A 24,622-nucleotide genomic window follows, 5' to 3' on the forward strand; every position below is an offset into this window, starting at 1 on the left:
AGTTTTGTTTTTTTACCTCTGGTCATCTGTTTGCTCATTCAGTACTTGGTTCTTAAAGGTGCAGTGCGATATGATGTAGAGAAACGTTTCTTTTAGCCATCCTTCTAAAATGGAAAGGCAAGAGTACATGACATTCAGGTAACCCAGACATGTGATTATCTTCAGAAGTAAGGAAAAGGCTACAAGAAAGTCCCTAATTACCTAAATTTGCCAAGAGCTACATTCATAGGTGTCGTTGAAAAGTTAAAACAAGAGTTTTTTTGAGACTTCACGTGGTGACGAGGACGGTAAGAGAGCCAACAGTTCGAGAAGCGCAGTGAGGAGGGGTATCTTTGGGCCGCAAAGTCTCCATAACAACCATTAGACACTGTCTAGATGCCAACCAGAGGCTACCATCACAAATGTAAACATTTTGCTTTGCTTGACTCTAAACAAGACTTTAACCGGAGCCACATGCTTTCGTCAGATGAAATCAAGACCTTAATGGTATTTCCCTTGGCTTTGGGACTGCGTTTACTAATCGGGTGCTGGGGTGGAGCTAGAGGAGCGGCCATTGTATCACTGGCCACCTTTAGGCCCTGATTGGACCTTCCAGGTGCCACCCGAGATAATGGGTAGGTCACTACACCTACGATTAGAGTAAAGCACATGGGGGGCATGGCCGGACCCTTCACCAGTGGCGCACAGGCCACTCCCCAAACAGGAAGAGCGCTGAGGTAGAGTCTGAAAGCATGTCCATTTTTTACCAGCATATGAACCTTACAATAACAACACAGAAGGAATCATTATTGCTAAATGTTTGATAGATTAGGCTTCTTTTTTTTTTTTTTTTTTTTTGGAAAGCATGGCAATTACTCCACGCAGTCAGAAGAGAGTACAAAATGTCTGTAAGAACCTTTTAAATGGCTTATGTGGATCTCACACTGATATACTCGGTGCATCCTATGTCATTTGCAATTGCATTAAACCACCGCTGAATAATGGCACACACTGAGACTGCCACAGAGTGAGCAAATGAGTAAAAAAAAAAAAAAAAAGTAAGCATCAGGGTTGTTGTTTTTTTTTTTTTGCATTTATTTCCATTTTATGCATCGCATGCATTTAAATGCAGCATGACTTCTATCAAACCCCAAATTATGTTCGACTTGAACCAACCTTCAAAAACACGAGCATGAAATATGTAGGCGCCTCAGAAATCCTGAACTTGGCAAATTCCTTACAAGTCCCCCTGCTCCAGATATTACTGAGCAAGAAAAGAAAAAAAAAAGAAGAAGAAGAAAAAGAAAGAAAAAAAAACACTTAAGAAAAACCTAATAAAAAACAAAGGATTTCAGCCAAAGTCGTGCTTGTTTGGCAGTGTGATGTTTTGTTTAAAAATCACATTTTCGTGGGCATGTAAATAAGCACAAATTGCCTCGCGGCGCTTTAAAGTACTGTATGTTTAACTTCTGAAGACACGGCAAAGCGCAAAGTTATCAAAGTTAGATAGAGTTATGCTGTTATCAGGACAAAGCTCTACACACCGAGTACACATTCTCAAAATAGAAGAACAAGGATTTTCTCTCACGCCCACATTTCAATGCTTTATCTGTCCCAAATGAATTAAATCGAATTCGCACAAGTCTCAGATATTAGAGGGGTTTCTATGCGGGGACATTTAGGGAAGCAAAAAGTATTATTTCCACAGAACACTCTGACTCCTTATTGCATCGGACTCTGCCGGCCGTTAGCTTCTTTTTCCGGTCGGGATCCGGATCCAACGGCAAATGAAAAGACAATCGCGCACATACACACGAGCATACAGAATGGAGCTCAGGCACTTACGCAACACCCCCGCACACTCCCAGTAACACATTTTCACTGTTTAATATATTTCTGTGTCTCCAGTTAACAATATTTTGTGTCAAATTATAGTGGGCAAGATAAATAGTGGGAGAAAATAGAGCGGGAGGAGGATGTGGCGCTTCCAGTTGGGTAGGAGGAATATAGAGGAGAGAGAAAAGGGAAGGAGAGAAGAGTCAACGCTAAATCCTTCCTCAGACACCTGGCTTTCACAGACTAGACCTGCAAAAACCTGGCTAATCCCACCTGCTTGTGATCCTGTACTTGCAGAAAGATCCGAATGACTGAAACTCGCTGAAATCGTTGCGTACACGTCCAATTTGCCATGCACAGTTTCTCTTAAGAATTAAAATCTCGCCTAAAATGAGTCTCAGGTTGAAATCGCATTAAATCCTGGGCTGCTTTTGGATCATTTTGGCTGTTTGGACGGTGAGACAATGCGGCTACTTGGAATTTGGGTTGAATACTTAAGCCACAACAGACACGAAAAGACGCCGGGCGCTAACTGGGCTACGCTTCGCTCAAAGAGAGATGGAGAGGAAGACAAAGAGGAGAATAAAAGATGCAGAGAAAGAGAGAAAGAGCCTGGAGGACTAATTAGTGATTATAACTCGGCGTTCTCCAAACATGAAATATTTCTCACCCCAAAATGCAGAGGAAAGATTAAAAATAAAAGAATGGGAATCAAACACATGGAGCTGTGAAACAACCCTCTGGTACCGCGCGTGCTCTCGTGAACCGACGCATGTATCTGCGTGCGGATGTGTGCGCCGGCTTCTTTTGCCCCCTCATTAAACCATGCTTTACTCTGGTAAATGGCAACAGCACAGAGCTCAATGTCAGCTGAAGAGGTTACAGCCAAAGGCAGGCTCTGGGATACACACACACACACACACACACGCACACACACACGGAAACAGATAAACTAAACCTTTTACCATCATGTTACGCAGGAAATGCTTGAGAAGCGTGCCCGTGACTTTTCCAAATGAAACTTTCCGAGAGTTTCCCAAAGTTTGCTGCTTTTTCTTCTCCCGTGACACGGCTAACTCAATGCAGAGCGCGTGCCTCCTCTGGCCCCGTGCCTGTGCGAGCCGGACGTCGGAGACTCACACATCGGAGTCATAAATCACGGCCGCCCTTCACCACAGTATAAATGAAACACAGAGGCCTGCAACTGGTTGTCTGCTAACTGCATCACTCTAGGCTTCCTCATCGATTCATAGTATATATTTTGTTCACACAGTTTAGTAAGTGACATTTAACGGCTTCCCTCGTGCATAACTTCTTTTCCAGACACTTCTGCGCACATGAAATTGTAGGAGGTGAGCGGGACCTTCTTTAAAGTATTCCAACTCCTTAAACATTTTTACATTTTGTCACATTAAAACCATAAAAGTCAAAGCATTTTATAGACATTTTACATTTAGCAAAACAGGGTGATTGTGATGTGAGCTCCTGAGCTCGAATACAATCTGGAAAGTGTGGCGTACATTAGTATTTGATCCCCTTTACTCTGACTAACCGAATCCATTACCGTTAGGAATACCCTGATGAATAAATCAGAGAACAAACAGCATCATGAAGACCAAGGAACACAGCAGACGCTGTGGAGAAGTCTAACGGCGAGTTAGGTCGCAAAACAACATGCAAAACTTCGTAAATCTGACAAAGCACCGTTCAACGCATCAACCGAACATGGAGAGTGTGTGGCGCAACTGCACAGCAGCCAAAACATGGCCGACCGCCTAAACCAATGAGCCTAAGAAGGAGAGCATTAGTCTTAGAAGCAGCCATGAAGCCCACAGTAGCTAGAGAAGCTGCAGAGACAGCTCATGTTGGAGAATTTGTTGACAGGACATTCATTATGGCCTGGAAATACCCCGCAAGAACTGAACTTTTTTTTTTTTTTTTCTGTCTGCCAGGGCTGCAATAAAAGAAATAGGAGATCTTTTAGGCTCTCTCACAGCTTGTTCTTGACACTTAATCGGGACAGAACGTTTTTCTTGCGTGGTGATTGGTCAGAAAGTCGACGTGGTCATGGTTACTTAGCGGGCTTGAACAGCCTCTGCAGTGGGAGTGCCTTATGATGACTTTACAGGAGTTTCACACCGGCGTTTCTAATGATGTATGAAAGAACGTCGTCCTTCTTGTTGCCACTTCAGGAAAACAAACACACTTCCTTGTTGTCGTTGAACATCTACAGGCCTGTTGTCGCGCACGCCATAAATCTGGCCTGTATGTTAGGGTGAGAGAATGAAATGCCTTGTTCAATGATAATATGTTAGCTGCTACAAGTCATGTAGAGGACACAGTAAACATGTAGAAGAAGGTGCTCTAGTCAGATGTGACCAAATTTTAATTTGTTGGCCTGAATGCAAAATTACAGGAGAAATGAAAACAGCACAGCACCCTGGTCAGCCTAACTAAACAGCGAAGTACCGTGGTGAGAGGGTCATGCTGTGGGGACTGTTTTTCCTTCAGCAGGAAAAGGGAAGCTGGACAGAGCTGATTGAAAGAAGGATGGATCTAAATACATGGCAACCTTGGAAAAGAAACGTGTTGGACCCTGAAAAAGACGTGAAACTAGAGTGGACGTTCATCATCCAGCAGATCAGTGACCCTAAACATACAGCCAAAGCTGCGATGGAACAGTTTGGATCAGAGTATATCGGGTGAAAAGTTATTTTTCACAAATGCTCTCTATCTGATCCTAAATTAATTCACAAAAAAGAAAAAAAAAAACATATGAATTCAAATGGCAAAAGCTGGTAAAAAAACCCCAAAAAAAACAACATATCACACTTGCTGCTGTAATTGCAGTCAAAGTTAGTTAAGTAAGTTTTGAGTTTCGATAGAAACACAAGCCGCACTTTTCAGATTGTTGGTTAAAAAAATATAATTGAAAACCAAGTGTCATTTCTTTCTACTTCACGAGAAAGCAGTGCTTCGTGTTGATTTGTCACATTAAATCCCGACATAAATACATTGAAGTTTGCGGTTTTAATGGGACAAGATGTGGAAAAGTTCAAGTGCTATAAATATTCCTGCAAGGGACTGTGTCTCGACATAGAAAATGAGACTACTTTGTATTCATATTCAGCTTAATCCATCTGTTTAATAGCTCACAACCAGCGGTATTGGCGCCGATAATAAATTAAGAGTTTTGTTTTGTGCCGGAATTGCAGCTCCCACAAGATGCAGCGGCGCACAGAGGTGATTGTGAGCGCGTTCGTGACATTTTTATTTGCGATGCGGAGCTTTTTGTCCTTCGCTGGCTGTTTGTCTCCACTGTCACGCATGATTGGCATCTCAAGCAGGTGCGCCGGGTTTGTCAGGCCTTCCCTTTTATTGCCTCCGGTTAACTTGCAAAAATCAGGAGTGGGGTTTTGTGTCAAGTATGCGCCATCGATCATACTATTAGCACAAGAATGCGTGCGTATCTCACATAATCGGTTTCCATGGCAACACCGGCCCTCGATACACACGCGCGCCGACAAGAGCTGCGCCGGTCCAAAAAAAAAAACAAAAAAAAAAAAACGTATATGATGATTTTTGATCCGCTTCTCATTCAGTCATGTTGGTGTCATCCAAGCAGCACAGCCAGACACGAGCGTGTGCGAACTATCAACTAAGCCTGCCTCCGTACAGCCGTGCAGCAGCAGCCAGCGCGGGAGAACAATCGCTCTGAGGGAGCACCGCGTTTTTTCACAGCATATCATTACATGTCTCATTATTGCCAAAATAACAGCAGCTCCTTCATTTGTTTCTCGTCGTAGATCTGAGCAACATGTGGCGCGGAGACAGGCGTCTGTCTCCTGCGCGCGCGGTGCACTGAAGTCGGCGCGTCGACCCGTTTGTGAGTTGCATCATTTGCATCATAGTGGGAGACGCTCCGCAGTCGAAGCCTTTAAAGTGCACATTAGCCCGCATGGTGATTTGCACATTTGCACAGTATCTGTTTTCATGTTTCTTAATTTATTCGTTCAAAGGAAAATCCTATTCATCTGCGTCCAGCGTCTGGAAATCAGGATGTCAAGTGTCGCCACAAGGGTAATCATACGTTTTCAGCAGCTTGAGTAACATAACAAGAGAGTAAAGTTTTTTTTTTGTGTTTTTTTTTTTTACACATTTAAGGATGTTTGATTTGCTTGATGAAAGATTTGCACACACACAAAAAAAAAAAAAAGGAAAAGAAGGGGCAACAAGTAATCCAGGTGTCTTCAAAGCAGAGGCTCCATCATCAGTGTATCCACCTGAGTGTGGTTTGTTATCTAAAAGTTGTCCGATGTCTATTACCATGGACAGATACACATACACCCCCAATCTATTATTGAACAAAAGGCTCACGCCTCCGCTCAGCCCTTCGGGGAGGAATCCATCCCTCCATCCCAGAATAATTTCACACATCAGTAGATACACAAAAGGCAGAGAGAAAGATAGAGAGAGTAGAGCAATGAGAGGAAGGAGCCGAGGAAAGGGAAGGGAAGGAAGAGAGAAGAAGAAGCGGATGGAGCGAAAAAATAAATAAATAAATAAATCTATGGGGTCACAGCTCAGTGCTCATAAGAGACTAAGGTGTCACGCAGAGCCAAGTGTAACAAAACAGATATCATTGAACCATATGCAATTATACGCACTTGCATGAAAACAAAATATAAACACCTTCACACTGTTGTTGTTGTTTTTTCTTAAAAAAGTCAAAAACAACAACAGAGACTTGCAGAGTTTGACGTGATCACAAGCTTTGTCATCCACATATAAATAGTTCTCAATGTATTACAAGATCATCTCGTTATGCAGACACACACACACACACACACAAACACACACACGCAGTGCTGTGTTGTTTTTTGCTCTTACAGATTATTTTTGATTTTGCTTCTTTTGTCACACTGCAATGTTTCAGATCATCAAACAACTTTTAATGTTAGAGACGGATAACTGCAGTCAATACAAAAAATGAAACAGGTTTCCAAATGATGATTTCATTTATAAAAAAAAATAAAATAAAAAATGATACCAACAACCCGGCCCTAAGTGAAAAAAAGTAATTTCTCCCTTATAACTGGTTGAGCCACCCTTGGCGGCAACAACTGCTATCAGGGATTTGAATCAACTGGCAATGAGTCATTTACGTCCCTGCGGAGGACCTTTGGCCCGGTCTGCTTTGTAGAACGTTTCGGCACCATTAGAGGGTTTAAAAGCATGAATGGCCTTGCTTGAGGTCACGACATTGAAATCGGCATTAAGTCCAGACTTTGATTAAACCACTCCAAACCCTTGTTCGTTCACAGATCGAGCTGCTGTTGTCCTCTGGATCATTGTCCTGTTGCATAACCCAAGTGTGCCAGATCTTAAAATGACAAACTGATGGAAAGATGTTCGGCCTCAGGTTTCCCTAGAGCAGAATTTGTGGTTCCATCGGTTTATGTCAAGCTATCCAGATCCTGAAGCAGCACAGCAGCTCCACACCATCACACTACTACCACCATGTCTGGCCGTCAGTACTGGCATCTTTTTCTGCACCAATTCTGCAGAGTCTCGTTCTTACACACTGAAGTCATTGACTGAATGTCATTGACTTTGTTTCTCATCTGTTCTTTAATTGCTTGTGATCGGGGCACTACATGTTATTGTTTGTGATACCTTAGCCGACTTCCTGCTGTCAGATAGGTTGTATTTAAGTGAGATCCTGATTCTACACGTCAGGCATTAATCAGGCATGGGGAATCATCTTCTAATCAGAAATGTGTGGATTGCTCCTAGGTAAGGCACTTAACCCCATGCCCCCCCCCCCCCCCCCTTACTGTTCTTGCACACTCCCAGTCAGATGGCTGAAAGAAGACGTCCTTAGACTTAAAACAAAAACAAATTTAGCTGTCTGAAAAAAATAAATATATAAATGCACCAATTGTAATTTGTTCATTATCTACTGATAAGCACCTTTCTGAGTTTCAGAGAAGGAAAATAGTATTTAGGGACACGTGCTTTGATGTACATACAGGGATATTCTGGTCATTTCTGAACTATCTGGTCCTTTAATGTTTTATAAACAAGGAACATGCAGCAAAGTTCAGTCTTAGGGGAAAAATTGGTCAAACCGGCAACTCAGAAGAAAATCTTCCTAAGTCTGCAAAAAAAAAAAAAAAAGGATGTAAAAAAAACACGGACAGGCATAGTGTGGAGTCTAAAGGAGATCCATTCATTGCTTTTATTAAAGTAATGCTGTCTTAACAATAAAGTTGGCAAACTCTGACTTAAGAAGCAGGCTGGCTACTTTCAAAGACGACTTACTACCCAGCTATCAGCTTGTTATATTTGTGTTACTTTGTAAAGGACAAAAGGTGAAAAATCCTTTGCAATAAGGACTTAATAGCTACTACTAAATATAGCCGGTGTTTATTTTATATTTCTGCTTCGGTCTTATCACCAAAATAGAAAGAACATTATAATCAATATGTCATATTTCTGAAACAAAAGGAAACATCATTACTTGTCTGTTTTAAATAAAACTTATTATCATGACATACATTTTTGATTTCATATTGTCCATTAATACCAGTTGTTCCATGGCATTTTTTCAATAAGAATCTCACACCGGCCTGTACCTGATCCGCACACAAAACAAATATATATCCGATTCTACAGGGGACTTTAGAAGAAAAAAAAAAGATTCAAAACAAGATTTATAATTCCAATAATTCTTTGTAAAACCCAGAGGAGCAAACATGCTGCACGCACAAACACCTGGAGGTTTCTGTGGACTGAGTAATTACTTGGTATTCTCAACACGCCATTTGTCGCAGTCGCATTAACACACATGAGCATCATCTGGAGTCTGGACCAGAACCGCATCTTATTCAATCAGACGCACGTATATAAACTCACATACACGCGCACACACACATGCACACACAATGAGAGGATGTCACAGCTTAAATAAATTGAAAGCTTCAAATGTGACAGCAGACTTGGCAGCTGACAGCTGATTGGTGTGGACGCCCAGCATCGTATGTCTGGCACTGCAATTTATAGAGGAAATAAAATAAAAATGTCCAGACTTTTGTAATAAAGATGAATGCGTTTTGTTATTTCGAAATTTATACAGGCCTGAAACAAAAAAAAATAAAAATTCACTTTTAAAGCTAGAGTAGAACATCTCTGATGCTTTGGAATAAACAAACAAAAAACAAGGGTCAAGCTTTGTTAGAAGAGCCATGATCAAATGTTCTGCATCTCCAAGAGAAGCGCTGGACCATGCAGGGGGAAAAAAACACACACACACACACACACACACCGACTGAAATGCATACATGCACAGCACGGATACACAAGACTCCCACTGAAAAAAAGTAACAAAAAAGAGAGAGAGAGAAAGAAGACACAATTGAGTGTTTAAGTATGCAGGAAACTTTATCCCTGGTTGGAAGAGGAGCTTTGAAGGAATTCGCTCAGGGACCCCCAACCTCCCCCTGAACTGAGTGTGTATCTCCTCATCAGAGAGCGAGAGCCGTGCAGAGGGGTGGGTGATGATTGTGGGTTTCTGGTGGGGGAGGAATGGCGGAGAGATGAAGAGTGAGTTAAGTTGGAGAGGAACTAGAGATGGCTGGGTTAAAAAAGAAGCACAAACCACGACCGCTGGTCATTTCCTTAAGCAGTTATGGTGATTGGTCTCAGACGCGCTGCTGACTGGAGGTCTCTAACCAGCTTGTGGTCATGTTGTTCTCTATCATACGCTATCTATTCATGTGAACACCCTGTTCAGAAGACGCCGTGCTTAACTCCCAATATGACCTTCATCAAGATGGATTGCATGAAAAATGTAATGACTTTCCTGCGAGAAAAACCACGGGCCAAATAAGCTTTGCATTGCATAATAATGCCTACCCCTGGTAATCAAGAACACAAACACACACCCGTAATGGAGTGCAAAGCCTGCACAAGAAGAAAATGTCTCAGCAGAGGCCGACCACATCACAGTGGATGGAGCAAAACCACCGGCGGAGAGCCGCGCCATGCATAAACAAGGAGCTGTTGACGATAAATGCTCACATCCATTTCCACCCATCAAACATTTGCCTAAGCTAACAGCTAAAGTCTAGAGCGACGCGCGACTCTTAAAAAGCTTTCAAAAACCTAGTAGCTTAGATCTGTGTCATATGCGGCCAGCATTGAGCAGTTGTCCCCAGCTAAATTGTCCTTATTGTATTTTCGAGTACTCGACTACCGGCAGATCTTCAAGAAATCTGCTCATGCTGCAAATATAACACTGACCTTGCTTCAGGACAGCCTGGAATTAATACGTGGTAAGCATATGTTTTTGAGAAAAATAAAGCTCTAAATTTTGGTTAACATTGACTTACCCTTAAAAAATGCCCTTAAGCTAAGTATACATTACCCAGTTCATACGCATATTTCATTAGGTTATTTTTTTTAAAAACCAGACACTTTCATTTTATGGGGACAACCTATAACACTTTAATAGAGCTGTGTTTTTCGAAATATAAAATAATGCATAAAAAATCTAATTAGGGATCAATAGCCAGCTAGGAGATGGTTGAATGGAGCTAGATATCGTTACTTATGCTAGATTTGTTACAAAATGTCTCCTACTTGAGTGTGGCATTACATCTACTTAAAGAAGGAATTTCATCAGATTTTAGAGCTAGAAAACCAGACAACCTTAAAAGGATGAAGGATAAATAAATCACACTCAGTCTATTAATTTTTCTAAGCAGATAAGTACTTTTAACATTGACTTTTTCCTGTCATATACATAAATTTTAGATCCATGCCCCCTCCACACCTAGAGGCCCTACCGTTTATAGATGCTGTTGTCATAAGACACAAAACATTGATGTCTGTTGCTGTAAACAGAAAACTAATTGTTGTTTTTCTTCATTAATTTTTTTTTTTTTCTGAATATATTGAATGGATGCATGGGCGGTTATGGAGCACTCTTACTTTTCTCAGAGTTCCTTTGTGAAAGGAAATAAGTGAAAAGGGCAGATCTATTCTTACCTGCTAAACACAGCTGGATTATAAAAGTAATCTTGGCTTTTTAGGGAAGGAACAACCCTAAACTGCAGGAAGAGGACCCAACAGGTGATGCTAGTGGGGGCTCAGCAGCCAGACCACTGAGGTGACCTGAGGGTTTGTTTGTGAGCATAAGCTTTCTCAGGTAAGAAGTATTATTTTACCATGGTTACTTACTTTTATGTCGTCACTGTCACTACAAAATGCTTGCAGGTCACATATTTAAATTAAATCAATAAGCGTCCGTCACGTGTTTACCCATAATAATTAGCTGCATCAATTCCACGTTATTTTGTGTAGCTTTAGCTACATTAAAGGGCCAAATGACCCGAGTTTACACAGTTTCGACAGCTACACTACTGCATAGTTAAATCCTCATGAAGACAGAGACAGACAGATAATGTGGAGAAAAGTGAGATTTTTAGCTTCTTCCATTCACTGGTGGTAGTTTTTACATTTCCAAAGCGGGCTATTCTGATGAGAGAGTTTTGGAAGTGCTTTCTCTCAACTTTCTCCTCCTCTCTGGACAAATCACCAAATTTTATAATCACAAATTCAAGCTGTACAGTTTGCTGTCACTACTTGTCTCAGATGGACATTGTGATCCCCAAGTTCAGCAATGAAGCACCACTACTCAGGAGCAACCTTTGGCTACGTTTTTGGCTGCCTTATATTCGCTTTTTTCTTTAACACTGTTTTGCACACTTCTTAGTTTTAGACATGAACCACAAAAACCTGAACAAGATTGAGAAGGAAAGGCTGTAAAATGTATGACCTGAAATACATTCCATGTTGGACTTTGTTTCTTGCTTATTGCTACAGAGCAACCCAAATAAAAAATAAATAAAAAAACAGAAATGCAATGATCTACCATCATAATCTGCTTTACCAGAGTTTTAGAAGGAGAGTGCAGCTAACTAAGAACAGACCAGCATATTCTGTTTTTTTGCTGTTCAGCATCCATGTATCAAAAACAAAGAAAGGATACATTCTCCACTCAGATGTTAATTTTTACAGTATACAGGTAGAAAAGACTAGCTATCCACAGTAGAAATTAGCCATGTAATGAACTGCCTAATACTTACTTATGTTGCAATTCTTGTCTTTTGACAGACAAATAGTTTTATTTTTAGGATCAGCCAATTTAAGCAGAGGACAGATAGAATTGTACTCTATAGATTGTAAAAAAAAAACATTAATGTAAACTACTGAAATATGGTCAGTTTTGTTAAAAGAAATCATGCAAGTTATTAAAGCAATGTGTGGGATCATTGTGACTATCCATTATTTATTTACTGTCTAAGGCAGGAGTCTTCAACTGTAGTCCCTGAGAGCCACAGGCAACATTTAGATGCATCCCTGCTTCAAAAACCCTGAATCAAATTGCTGAGTTACCGCTTCAGCATTTTATCAGGTTCTGCAGCGGCTTCTCAATAAACCATTCACTTGGTTCAGGGGACTTGAAACACGGATGCATCTAAAAGTTGCAGGACTGGGGCTCTGAAAGATTGGAGCTTAGGGTTTGGCATCCATCCATCCATCTGTCCGCCCATCCATCCATCCATCCATCCATCCATCCATCCATCCATCCATCCATCCATCCATCCATCCATCCATCCTTTTCTATAAATTCTACATATAGTTGCTCTGGGAATGATGCCCCTCACAAAACAATAAATTATCAAATATATTTCATTTATATCAACAGCAACACCCAAAAAACAACAACAAAAAAACAGAGTGAACATTTTCAAAACTCTCAATTATTTTCACCAGCCACTCGAAAACAGGTCGCAAGTAGATCAACTGAGAGGTGCAAACCCAGCATAAGGTCTTAGTTCAACAAAATATCCGTGCCAGTATGAGCAAGGTCTGACTCCGATTAATTCAAATACCTCAAAGCTCTGTATTTACCACAAAACTGTTCAGAATAAAATGCTAAGACTTTAGAAAATGGGAATTTTCCTCATGAGTTTCACTCTAATTTATTTTATCTCCCACTGTTCCAGTTTTAGGATCTCACACTGAAGAGCCACCACCGCGTTTGTTTACCTCCTCTTGGTTTCTAAATGTGACATCATTTAGCGATGAGTCACCCACAAATAAAAAAAAAGCAGAAACAGCTCATCTCATTCCCATGTCATGGATATCTCCCCATTCGAGTGTGTCTCTTTCTCACCTCGTTGGTGTTCCAGCGATGGCGCTCCTTGGGCAGAGAGGAACATTTGGGTAGACACTCGAGCAGCTTCTTGGGAAGGTAGATCTTTAGCTGGCCTGGCTCATCTTGGGTTGAAGGGGTGGGGGTAAGATAAAGAGTAAGATAAATTCAAATCAGGGATAAACAAGAGGAAGGCAGACATTTCAAATCTGACATATTCATTGTGAGTAGAGAATACCAGCAACCTGTGAGCTGGCTGACTAAGATCACTTTAAGAGTTTCATGTGTACTATTTATAACGGCTTAGTGTTATAAGGAGCAATACTTTTGTTGTGTGAAGGAATTTTCTCCAGCCGCGTAAAGTATATGGTTTTAATCAATTTAGGTTCATTTTGCACTCTTTCTAATTTATTAGATACAACAGAAGATTTTTGGCATAACAGCAATTGAAGTTGTCAGGCTAAGAGTCTGAATTCCCCTGAGAGCATGTTATCACTAATTGTCTGCGTGGATTCTGAGTCATCCAGGTCATGGTAATCCAAGTTTTTGAGCCGGAGGCAGCTTTTTGGCTCTTGAAATCATGCTTCCTCAGTAGACCAATGCGCTAAAGAAAAAAAAGACAAGGACTCCTGGATGAAAAGATAAAACAGAACAAAAACCCCAAATGAACCCAATCTGCTTTCTATTTATTATTTAGGGTTATTTTTGAATGAATACGTATGACTAAAATATAGTAATGACATCTCTCTGCACCCGGTGAGTCAGGGTACAAAAACAGCTCATTTTAATTCAGTGTTAAATGTGCAGAGGGAAAGTCATCAGGTGGAGGTGCGCCATGAATCTACTCACAAACAGATTTTGGATTAAGGCGAATCCATTAGCATACATTATCTGTGCATTAGGGGTTGGTAAATATAACACCCGGCCAATCACATGGGCATTTCTTATCCTCTTTAAAAGCGGTTCTTTCCCCACAGTGTTGCATAGACAGTTTGGTAATGGAGTGGAGAATCCCAAAATAGCTGCTCCTGCGAGGAAACTATTTCTGTGCAAGAGTTGGGTAGTCACAGGCTTAGGGCAGGTGATGTGTAATTCTGAGTTCAAATTATGTCCGTGGACACAGTCCCAGTCTTTGGGGGGCAACGAAACACAACCTAGAATAATAGGTTTGGGAACAAAACCCGCTTGTTAATGTTTCATTCTCTGGCTTAATTTAACGCTATATGTCTCAAAATATGTTTTTTTTTTTATCAAGAGATGCACCAATTGCTAGGTTGATGATTAAAAACAATCAAACTTGAGCTAAACTGGCATGATCGTTGATGGTTTATCAGATAATCCTACATTCAAAAATTTATTTTTTCCCAGTCAGTGAACATAGTCCTGTGGAAAAATCAGAACATCTTAAAATCATATATATATATATTTTTCCAATACTTGGACATGTGAATATTTTGTAGAACATATCGAAGACCTTTTGACATTTTTTGCAAAATTTAATAAAACTGCTACTTCTGGTGAGGAAAAAAATGGGACATGTCAGCATTTATTTTGGTGTGCTCCTGACTGTTAAGGTTGAGTGAACACCACGGAGAGCTTCAAAGAGCTGTTCACCATAAAAGCAGACCGCAAAATGCTAAAAGAGATCGCCAAAAACCCTGAAATGTCTTCACCTACAGTGGGTTCTTCAGTTAAGGTTAGCCTTTTTTCTTTTTTTAAAGGAACTGCAAAAGTGTACATTTAATGGAAGGTGTGAAAGGAAGACAAAGCTTTCCTCTCTAAGAAAAACATGAAGGCTAGAACCCAGTTTGGCAGAGAGAACATACACAAATAAATGAAAAAATGTTCTTTAGACAAATGACTTTAAAATCTAAATATGTGAACACCGGGAACATGCAGCATCCCCCGCCCCCTACAAAAAAACCTCTGTGCCCACTATGAAGCACTGAACTGGAAGTGTCATGGTTTGGGAATACTTTGCTGCAGGTGGACCTGATCAGCTCATCTGCACACAATCCACCCTGAATTGTAGCATAACTCACAAAGCTATTGAGGGAAATGTTCCTAAACTCAAAAACAAGTTGCACGAAATGACCTGTTGTTTGCTGGTTTGTTGCCAGATGGCTTCAGTGGACATGAGAGAAATAGGATTTTTCAGTATTCCGAATACAGATCATGATCTAGGGAAAACTAGCAGATTGCAATAACTGGCCTGATGAGCTGAACGGTGCGTCCCTAGTTTAAATCTGCGTCAGTTGAAGAGTGTGGTTTCAGTGAAAATTAATTTGAGGCTAACTAGGAGGTTAATTTGCCTAGCTACGAAAATATGTATTTTTCTTTCCAAATTAGAGCCTAGGATGAGAATGTAAATAGAAAAAATCTAATTGGCTGAGACCTTATCCCTGACGTACTCCACAATGAGATGACAGAGTAACATATAAATATATTCAGTATTACAGAGACATATGTGTCTAACCTGATGCTCATTTGGAGGAAATGTGACTTTTATGTATGTTTGTTGTTGTTGTTTTTTTTTTTGCTGCAAACATGTTTTAAATAAAAATATAAATGTTGTCAATTAAGGTTGTTTGAAATCATAACTCCTAAAAGATTTAACAAACCTCATGTAAAGTATTGATAGAGAAAAAACACTGATACACCGTTGTCTTTGAAAAGGAAGCCTCCTCCAGCTGCAATAATAACAATGCTCTGAAGAGGAATGATGAAAAATTATGTTTCACCACAAAACTAATACAAAAATTACAAGTGAAAAAAATTATTTTGTGTCTACATATGCAAATAAATTAATTGTGTAATGGGATTATTTAGCCTGATAAAATCTCATTAAGATCTAAAATGTCTTTTTCAGGAGGCACCTGGAACCTGCACAAACATGACCCCCTAGGGCGCATGTGTCGCTTTGTGAGTTTCCGCGAAGGGTGTGTTGCTCAAAGGAAACTGAAACTCGAAGGTTTCTGAAACGCATTTGAGAAGAGGGCATCCATTTTTTTTTAAGCTCCCATAGGATGATAGGGCTTTACGGTCTATAGGGAGGTGAATTACGGGGCAAGACATGGTGGAGGTGTGGCGGCTCAGGAAGAGAAACGTAGGAATGCGGGGAGACAGTGAGTCAAAGAGACACGGTTTGCATAGAAGAAGAGAAACTTAAGTAGACAAAAACAATTCACAAAGTAAGAAAACAACAAGATGAAAAAAGACAAGTTTACAAAGCAAAACTGGTGTTGTGTGTGTGTCTTTCTGATGGTATAGGGAAGTATCTAAGCATGTGTGTGTTTGTGTCAGTTAGATGAGTGTTCAGGCACGTATGCTCCCCCTAATCAATTATGCATTTATTAATAGAAGGCCTGAGAAGACAGAATTTCAAACAGCTGAACTGTGAAGCAGCTTAGTTAAACAGCTGAATGGTGCAGCTTAGTTAAAGCCTAATTTCTTTTTTAGCAGCACTCCAGCCTTTCTGCTATGAATGCCAATCAGCGCTTAGACCCCACCCCTCCTTGCTATAACCGCCCCGCCGCCACCACCACCACCACCACCCTACCCCCACCCCCACCCATACCCGGCTGTTCTGAAGAATTCTCATCACAGCATTGCCTTTGAAATGTACCAGAACCACCACATCAAACAAGCCCGTTGCACATGCAAAGGCAAACACACACACAGAGAAATGCATGCTCATACATACAAACAGACGTACACATGCAGAAAAGACCGTCGATCAAAGGAAACACGTCGCTGAATTTGTCCCAGAGTGGCGTTTTTTTGTTTTCTCTCTCGCTCTCTCTCACTCTTTTCCCCCCAACTAGTGACCTTGCTTCTGTAATCCCTTTCAAAGCGCGCTTTCATGAATGCGATCATCGTCCTAACCTGTCCTTAAAATTTGTTCTCCCCCGCTGATCAGGACCAGCCTACACACACGACGTTTGCAGATTTCTTGAATGCTGATGAGGATTTTTTTTTTTTTTTTTTTTTTTGCACCCAGAAGACTTGTGTCTTGTATTTCTAACAACCCTGAATCAGAGAAGTGGTCCCAGTTTAAAACAAAACTAGCACTAGAGCAATCTTCCTCTCTGTTTTGTCTGAGATGACTCTATGGAACTGGTGCGACAAAAAAAACCTAAACAAAAAAAAAAACAACCTCTCTTGTTTTCTGGCTTCTCGCTAAAACTAAAGCATCGTGGGACACAAGAAAATAAAGCAGATCTGAATAGGAAAGCGTATTGTTTTTCATTTTTGGATTTGATTGCAGTAGGGAACGCATTTCTGCCTGTATGCAGATGACTTACTGACTTGCAAATCAAATGGAAACAGTCCAAAAAAGCCCGACTACTAAAGTATAAAGCGGAATTGCTGAACCAAAGTGAAATATTACACTGGTAACCTATCAAAAACCACAATGTAGACCGTAATCATACAGACGACGCGACTGCATCTGATGAATATTTTACCTCATGAAACTGTCATCTCCATATTTAACACAGAAACAAGCCAATGCCCTTGTGAGATGGCTGTCAGTTAATTATAAAGCTCTACTCAGCAAAGAGAGAGGAAAAAAATTGCTCCAAATGCAACTCTTAACTCTCCCCCCACCAATATTAGGAGGCGTCGGGGGAAATTTTCCCATTTTTCCCCCCGTTTTTTTTTTTTTTTTTTTCAGGATGAAATTAATGTGACAGAAAAGAAAGGCTCATTGCACAGCAGCTTGATAGAGGGATGGAAGGGGAGGCAGAAGATACAAGCGAGAGAGATGGGGCAGAGAGTAGATTGAGAGGGGGCGGGGGAGATGAGAAAAAGAGGGAGAGCAAGCGGAGGAGGGAAGGGATAGAAAGATGGGCGTGCATGCTAATTTTATCATTCTGCTGATAAACTTTTCCTCCAGTAATCCTCCGGCAGGGACGCGAGAACAGATAGGAGACAGGGATAGGCTCAGGAAGCTTCAGCCGGCGCCTTACGGTCATCCCAAAGAGAACCATCTATTCTTTCTCGCTTCATTTTAAGATAAATAACGATTTAGTCTTACACTTGTTTCTCCCTCCCATCTTAACAAGGTCTAGTGAAGCCATCCGATCCCTTTGAAAGGAACATGACAGCATGGGAAGAGGCAAAGTTTGCTGAGGTGGTGCAGAGGTGCTCTTTCTGTATGTGTCTGTCTCCAACTCCGCTCCAAGGCTGAATGGGGCCTGTAACAGAATTTAATACGGGGGCCCTTCTGAATATTATTGATGATAGTATCTAATTAATATGCCCTTTTAAAAAGCCATGCTTCTAAGATAACTAGACTGAAATCAGCTGATTTACAGCTTGGCCAGCTGTAAATCCAAATTTTAGTAACATGCTACCAGACCACTCTGACAACAACACTCTTTGGTTTGGAAGGTGCTCTTGAGTGAAGAAGACTTCAAGTTAGTTCGTTTTTTTTTTTTTAGTACCAGCGTAGTGTTTAAAAAATAAACTAAGAAAAGGCGTCTAGATGTAAGTGTGTATTTTTCGCAGGCATGTCATTTTCTATCTTGTTGAGGTTGCTGCAGCAGAAAGTGGAACTTCAGCGGATGCTGGTGAAATCAGAGATTCATAGTTTTGGGTGTTTCGCAGCCGGCTTTTAAGGGACAAAAAGTGGCTGTTTTCCAAGGTATGGCATTTTCTGACCATCTTGAAGATGTTTTGTGGAATTGGAGAAGAAGCAAAGTGAAGTGGACTTCAACAGGATGGCTGAATGCAGCACAGCAAAGTTGCTCAGTTTTAGTCTTTGGAGCTCGTCTGTTACGGGACTGATTTGTAAATGTTGACAGAGTTATGGCAGGAGATTAGATTATCTAGGAATCACAGTCAACACTGATGTTAGTACTGTAATACTAAAAGAGCTAACAGTCTAAATATCTCATAAAAGGTGCTAAAGACTATCTTATGTTTTAGAATAGTGAAATTATGTTTTATACTCACAGCGGGGAGGCTAGCAAATGCTTTCAATTATAGTTCTTACATAGAAATTGGTTCCAATTTGTGAAGACAGATCAGAGCTTTACGAATATTGGAAATGAGAGACCGTCCACAAATCTCTAAATTTGTCCATGTGTGTGGACAGCTAATATTTTAAAGGTTCATTGCTACTTCTGCAGTTTAGGTGACTCTACCCTCTACAAAGGTGCAGTGTAAAAACAGCTAGGCAGCAATTAAAACGTTAACCTACTCAACAACTAAATATTTTACTCAAAACAAACTTTACAATCTGACTTTACTAATATATATACAAGATAATAAATATAGTGGATCACAAGTTTTGTTTTGTATGAATACTGGTGATGTTTCACTTCAAATATTTTATTTGTAAACTGGATTTCTAGTGCTATTGGGGGCCAGCCATGTGTTTTGGGGCCCTAAGCAGCTGTTTACGTCTAAGTTGTTTTCAGTTCTTGGTTAAAAATATAACAAGTTAGAAAGTGGTAGTTCAGTATTTAATACGACTGCCATGCAAAACTAGGATCCATGTATTTCTTAAACACAAAAGTACCAATTCATTTGCTAAAATTACATATTGATTATTAAATTTAAAACATTAATTTGTTGTTATCACAAGAGTAACAAGTGACGGTTCTTTGTTTCCACATCCTGACTGCTCGATTAGAGAAGTTTCTGAACAGATGAAATTGTCTTACTGATGAAACATGCAGGCGAGGGGTTGTGCAGCATCGCAATGTATTTCTAACAAGCGAAGACAACTCTGGTCACCCCTGCATCTCATTCATTTGAGACCGCGACTTTTTAAGCCTCGGTCTGCCCTGATGTCTTGATGCACGCCAGTATTTAGCAATACAAGCACTACTGTGCAACGCGCTCAGCTCAGGCGTGACGTCATTCTCAGATCCAAGCCTCGATGTCTGAGACAAATCGAACACATTATGCCATTGGGCCAGCTCTGTGTTTCTTTATACCCCACTCTCGTGTTTGGTCCACCTTCCATCTCTTTATTTGCCTCCAATTTATCCCCCCTAACAGACTTACATCTGCCCTGTGTCCTCTGAAATCGATAACCAATCAAAGCAATTATTGCCCTTATAATCCCACTAACACAACAAGGCAACCGCACACCACGTGGCCACTGTCACCCACCCCCCCCCACCTCCCCCCGCGCACACATGCACCGACACGGAGTACACACTCCATCTCACTTCGGGTTTAACAAGGACCATTGAGGATTATAGATACATAATGCCAAGTGTACAGATTAAATATGACAATAAACTACTGATAGCCGGAGTCATCCCTGTCTGCAGTATCGATGGGTGCACGCGCACATGCACCAATACTATAATGGCATGCATGAACAAACAGGATTTGTGACAGAGCTGAATTAGAATGAAGTCTCAGCAGAGAGACAGAGCGATAGTGCGCGTTGTCTGTGGGTGTTTGTGTGTGATCTGTTACAGGGCAGATGAGAAGGAGTCCTCGATCTCCCCCTCCCCTTCACATCATCCTGCCAGAAGGCTTTTATACTTGCTCCCACAGTCACCCTGTGCTGCAGACAAACGCCTGTGTGGCACTTAAACACCCTCGCACACAAACGTTCGTGCGGGAAAGTGTGTGGAGAGCGTCTGTGTGTCTCTTACTGTTGGCGTCGGATTCGTCACTCTTGGGAGGGGTGTGTCCTGTGTAACCAACAGCAATCCTGACCATTCGCTCTGGGTTTCGTATCTTCTTCAGTCCTACAGGGGGAAAAAAATTGAAAAGAGGAAGAAAAGAAGCAAGAATAGATTTTAAAAAATGGTTGCGATTTCAGTGTCTTTGGCGGTCACCTTGTTCTAATGCCTCTAAACTTCGTGAGACGCGCGCATTGGATGATCCACTAACTTGGATCTATTGTGTCCCCAAATCGATTGGCCACAGTAGATGCACTGCCTCCATGTGTGTGACTAACTTGTACCCAGGTTTAGTTTCTCCTCTCTCCCATCATTTCTCTGTTTCCCTGACCACTGTTGCTATGATACAAAGTAGTCCAACCAGTGCAGAGGGAGATGGTCTTCCCGTCTATATGGTGGATGCCGTTCTCATGCCCACACCGGTGTTTGGCGCCCCACACACACACATACACACACACACATGCACGCACACACACACACACCCATACACACGCATGCACTCACACACACAGACACACACACACATCTGCCAGGGAGTGGAAAGACTGAATGGCTGTCTCCTGGCTCCATGGCGAAGACTCATTTGGCTTTTAGTCAGCATGACTGAGGCTTGTAAATCATTGCATCTATTCCACACATCACAGGCCAAAAACGCCTCATACTGAAAATGTTTGAGTCTGTCTGTGACTGTGTAAGTATAAGGGGAAAAATATAGGCAGTAGAGTTTTTGTTGAACTGCCCATGGGCCTTCTGTCTCATCTACGCTTCTAGTCTTTGTGCGCAACGGGACTCTCAACCCACGGCCTTCCCTTCGCCTCTGGCAACATGCTGCATGCTCCCTTGTATACATGTGCATATGTGCATCTTCTTTTGAAGTCTAGAATACCAAAAAAAAGTAAAATAAAACATTATAAATCTACCATACTCCGTGTTCAAGCTAACTAAAGAAAAAAAAAATGTTCCAAAGAGAAATTCTGCGCCGCGTAGTTAGTAGATTGGAGAGAGTTAATATGTTTCTCCATATCGAACGGTGTTAAGAAAGGTCAAATAATAAATTGAGTTTCATTGATATCTATCAGGTTTCAGATGAGCTGGGCCATTCTTAGCATCCAATCTGATGCAACGTTTAGTGGCTTATTTAGTTTCTTCGGGTAATTTTCACGATAAGGTTTCCCTGAACCCCCGAGTTAAGATGGGGGTGATATTCTGAAACTGAGCACAGAAAAGCATCCCTGTGTGATATAACAGCACTTGGCTTCTTTGTGGCTCCTAGAGTTTCTAAAATTAACTCTAGAAGGAGTTTTTAGTAGTAGTATCTTTCCAGTGGAACTAACTCCCAGTTTTTGTCTGTGAGGCAGACACTCCATCAACTTTTAAGACTAGGCTTAACACTGTCCTTTTTGTTTAATAACGCTTACTGAGTGGATTAAGTTTTACAGAGCTATCTCCATGGTTAAGCCACAATGGGCTCAATCAGGCATGCAAATATTTTTTCATCGTCTTGATATTTTCTCCTACTACTCTCCACTCATGCATATTTTGTAATAATTTTTGCCCTTAACTTTATCCTATTTTTAGTTGTTTTTTTTTCCCCAAAGAAGGTGCATCTAGCTTGGTGCTTCTGTGGTTAACTTTGTATCTTTCCAGAAATAATTTATTGAAAGATGTACTGCTGTGACTAACCCATCCATTATCTTAATCATCCTTAAGATAGCACTATAAGCGCAGCACTTCGCTGCTCGGCTGTGTTTCTTTCCCAGATCAGATGGGGGTTTTTCTCCGTCTGTTTTTTTCCTTCAATCCCCCCGGCGGTCATAACAGAAGTCTGATCAAACTCAGCCGTGTTCAGCTGGAGGCATCTTCCCGTTAAAATTAAGTTGTTACTTTCCACTGTGGCCACACTGTTGCTCAGGAGGAGAGATTGTTGTAAAGTCAATGACTATGAAATCGGATGGGTTGCCTGAGATAGATAATTTCAACCCAATTTGGATTTCATCATCAACTGCATTCCAGTCACACTGGTTTGTACTTGACTTTCAATAATCAACTAAATATATTCCTGAAGAAATTTTGATGGGGCCTCCTGCTTTGTGTGTTTCTCAGACCGGAGCCAAAAGTTCTGTTGCTGAGTTGGGTTCAGCTTGCATCAGGTTTGAGGATAAAATCTTGAGGAGCTTAAAATAACACAGTGTTTGTCTGTGTCAGTTTCATAAAAATGAAGAAATATCACTTTATATTCTATTATAAGCCTGGAATGAAAATAGCAACTATGGTATTTTGAGGCTTTTATGTTCTAAACTTCAATAAGCTTTTTTGAAATGGTAAAGGTGATCAATTTGCATCACTGGTTGAATTCCTGCAATGAATTGCATTGTTAAATATGTAGGTTTTGATTTTGTAGAGTATGTTTAGGTTTAATTTTGAAAGTCCAGCATAGTTGTCCCTTTGGGTTTGGTTCTGTTGACTTAGTAATATGAAACCTTCTTCTATCTTTTTCTGCTATCCCCAGTGTACTCTTTTCTACAATTTAAATTGAGATAACAACTATGGAAATTCCAAAAAAAGGTAAAAAACAAAACTATGGAAAGTTGAGGCTTTTATAGACTAAACTGGACTAGACTATGGGTAGATGTTGAAAATTACTTTAACATGGATGTCAAAGTGGGTACAACTTTTCCCCTGGGAGGTAAGCATTTATGCATGTTTTATGCAAATTGTCACACAGCAGACACGTAAGTTTATGTACCGAAATATTTCGGTACAAAAAAACAAAACAGCATAGATAAATTGAAAGGGTGAAAAGACTAGGATCCGAGAGTCAATGGAAAAAGATTTATTCATACACTGGATTTAAAGTGTTCATTATAGGCTTGCTCTGTAACTATAAACGAGTAGTGTTAAATGCAAAATGGAAAAGAAACATAAATAGTTAAATTGCTTTGAGTGTGCGTGCGTGTGCGCGAGCGTGTGTGTGAGCGCGCGCGTGTGTGTGTGTGTGTGTGGGGGGGGGGGGTCTTAACTAGGGTTGCTGGGATTCGTCAGCATAATCAATTACGCTGATTAAGTTAATCAATATGCATCAATACTTTTAGTCTACATAAATTTCACGATTTTATTCATTTTTATTTTCTTTAAATTCTTGTCAAAAGATGTCCTCCAAATTGCTGCGTGCACGCAGGTCCCCACCATGCAGTTTGCAGCTGTATGTGCCCGTCTGTCTTTAAGTCAGCCCAGTTTGGCTGCAGTCATTACCTGGCTCTGTCTGCACTACTGTTTCAAAACAAACATGGCGGAAGGAGTGTCTGATTACTCCCCAATGAGCAGGGATATTAAAGTTCTTCATGGTTTTCAAAGTCGGAACCGACTAAAGTTTGGGACTATACTTCAAGTCAGATAATGATAAACAGGAGTTTTGGGCACTTTATGAGTTTTGTTACCAACCACTGCGCCACAAGCACCATCCATGATAAGCTGAAGACCGACCCAGAGGCGGCAGATGAGCCGGAGACTATTTCTTAAGCAACCAAATGCAATGATGTCAGATGAGTTAATTGTATTAATTTATATAGATTGTGTAAATATCTAAATTAATCAAGTTTTTTTTTTTTAAAGGGGGGGGGGGCATTATTTACCCAACAGAAAGTGCTAAATAATTTTATGGGGAGTTATTTTCTTTTCCTTCACTAAGCCATTGATTAAAAATTCTATATTTTGACTTCATGCTTGCTCAGTATGAGGGATTGCAGCAAAGCCATGTACAATGCAGATGATTCTTCCTGTGGCTCTACGGTTCCCCAGGAGTGAATGCTGCTTGTCGGGACTTTGATGCAATCAACTGGTTTCCTTATATAGGAAATTTTTGACCAATCTGTATAATCTGACCCAATCTGTATAATATGATTGAACTTGACTTTGTAAAGTGCCTTGAGAT

General features: G+C 40.8%; 1 protein-coding gene across 9 annotated transcripts in view; it reads right to left on the reverse strand.

Annotated features, from left to right (window-relative positions):
- LOC105931736 (calmodulin-binding transcription activator 1) overlaps positions 1 to 24,622 on the reverse strand; it is a 101,650-nt gene that overhangs the window by 74,278 nt on the left and 2,750 nt on the right. For all 9 annotated transcript variants that reach the window (XM_036152223.1, XM_036152220.1, XM_036152222.1 and 6 more), the window contains exons 2-3: positions 20,662 to 20,757; positions 13,061 to 13,164 (exon numbers count right to left, since the gene is read on the reverse strand). In XM_036152223.1, the coding sequence (XP_036008116.1) occupies positions 13,061 to 13,164; positions 20,662 to 20,757 (200 nt within the window). The remainder of the gene's footprint in view (positions 1 to 13,060; positions 13,165 to 20,661; positions 20,758 to 24,622) is intronic.

This window comes from Fundulus heteroclitus, chromosome 20, assembly GCF_011125445.2.
Source record: "Fundulus heteroclitus isolate FHET01 chromosome 20, MU-UCD_Fhet_4.1, whole genome shotgun sequence".
Classification (NCBI taxonomy): Eukaryota; Metazoa; Chordata; class Actinopteri; order Cyprinodontiformes; family Fundulidae; genus Fundulus; species Fundulus heteroclitus.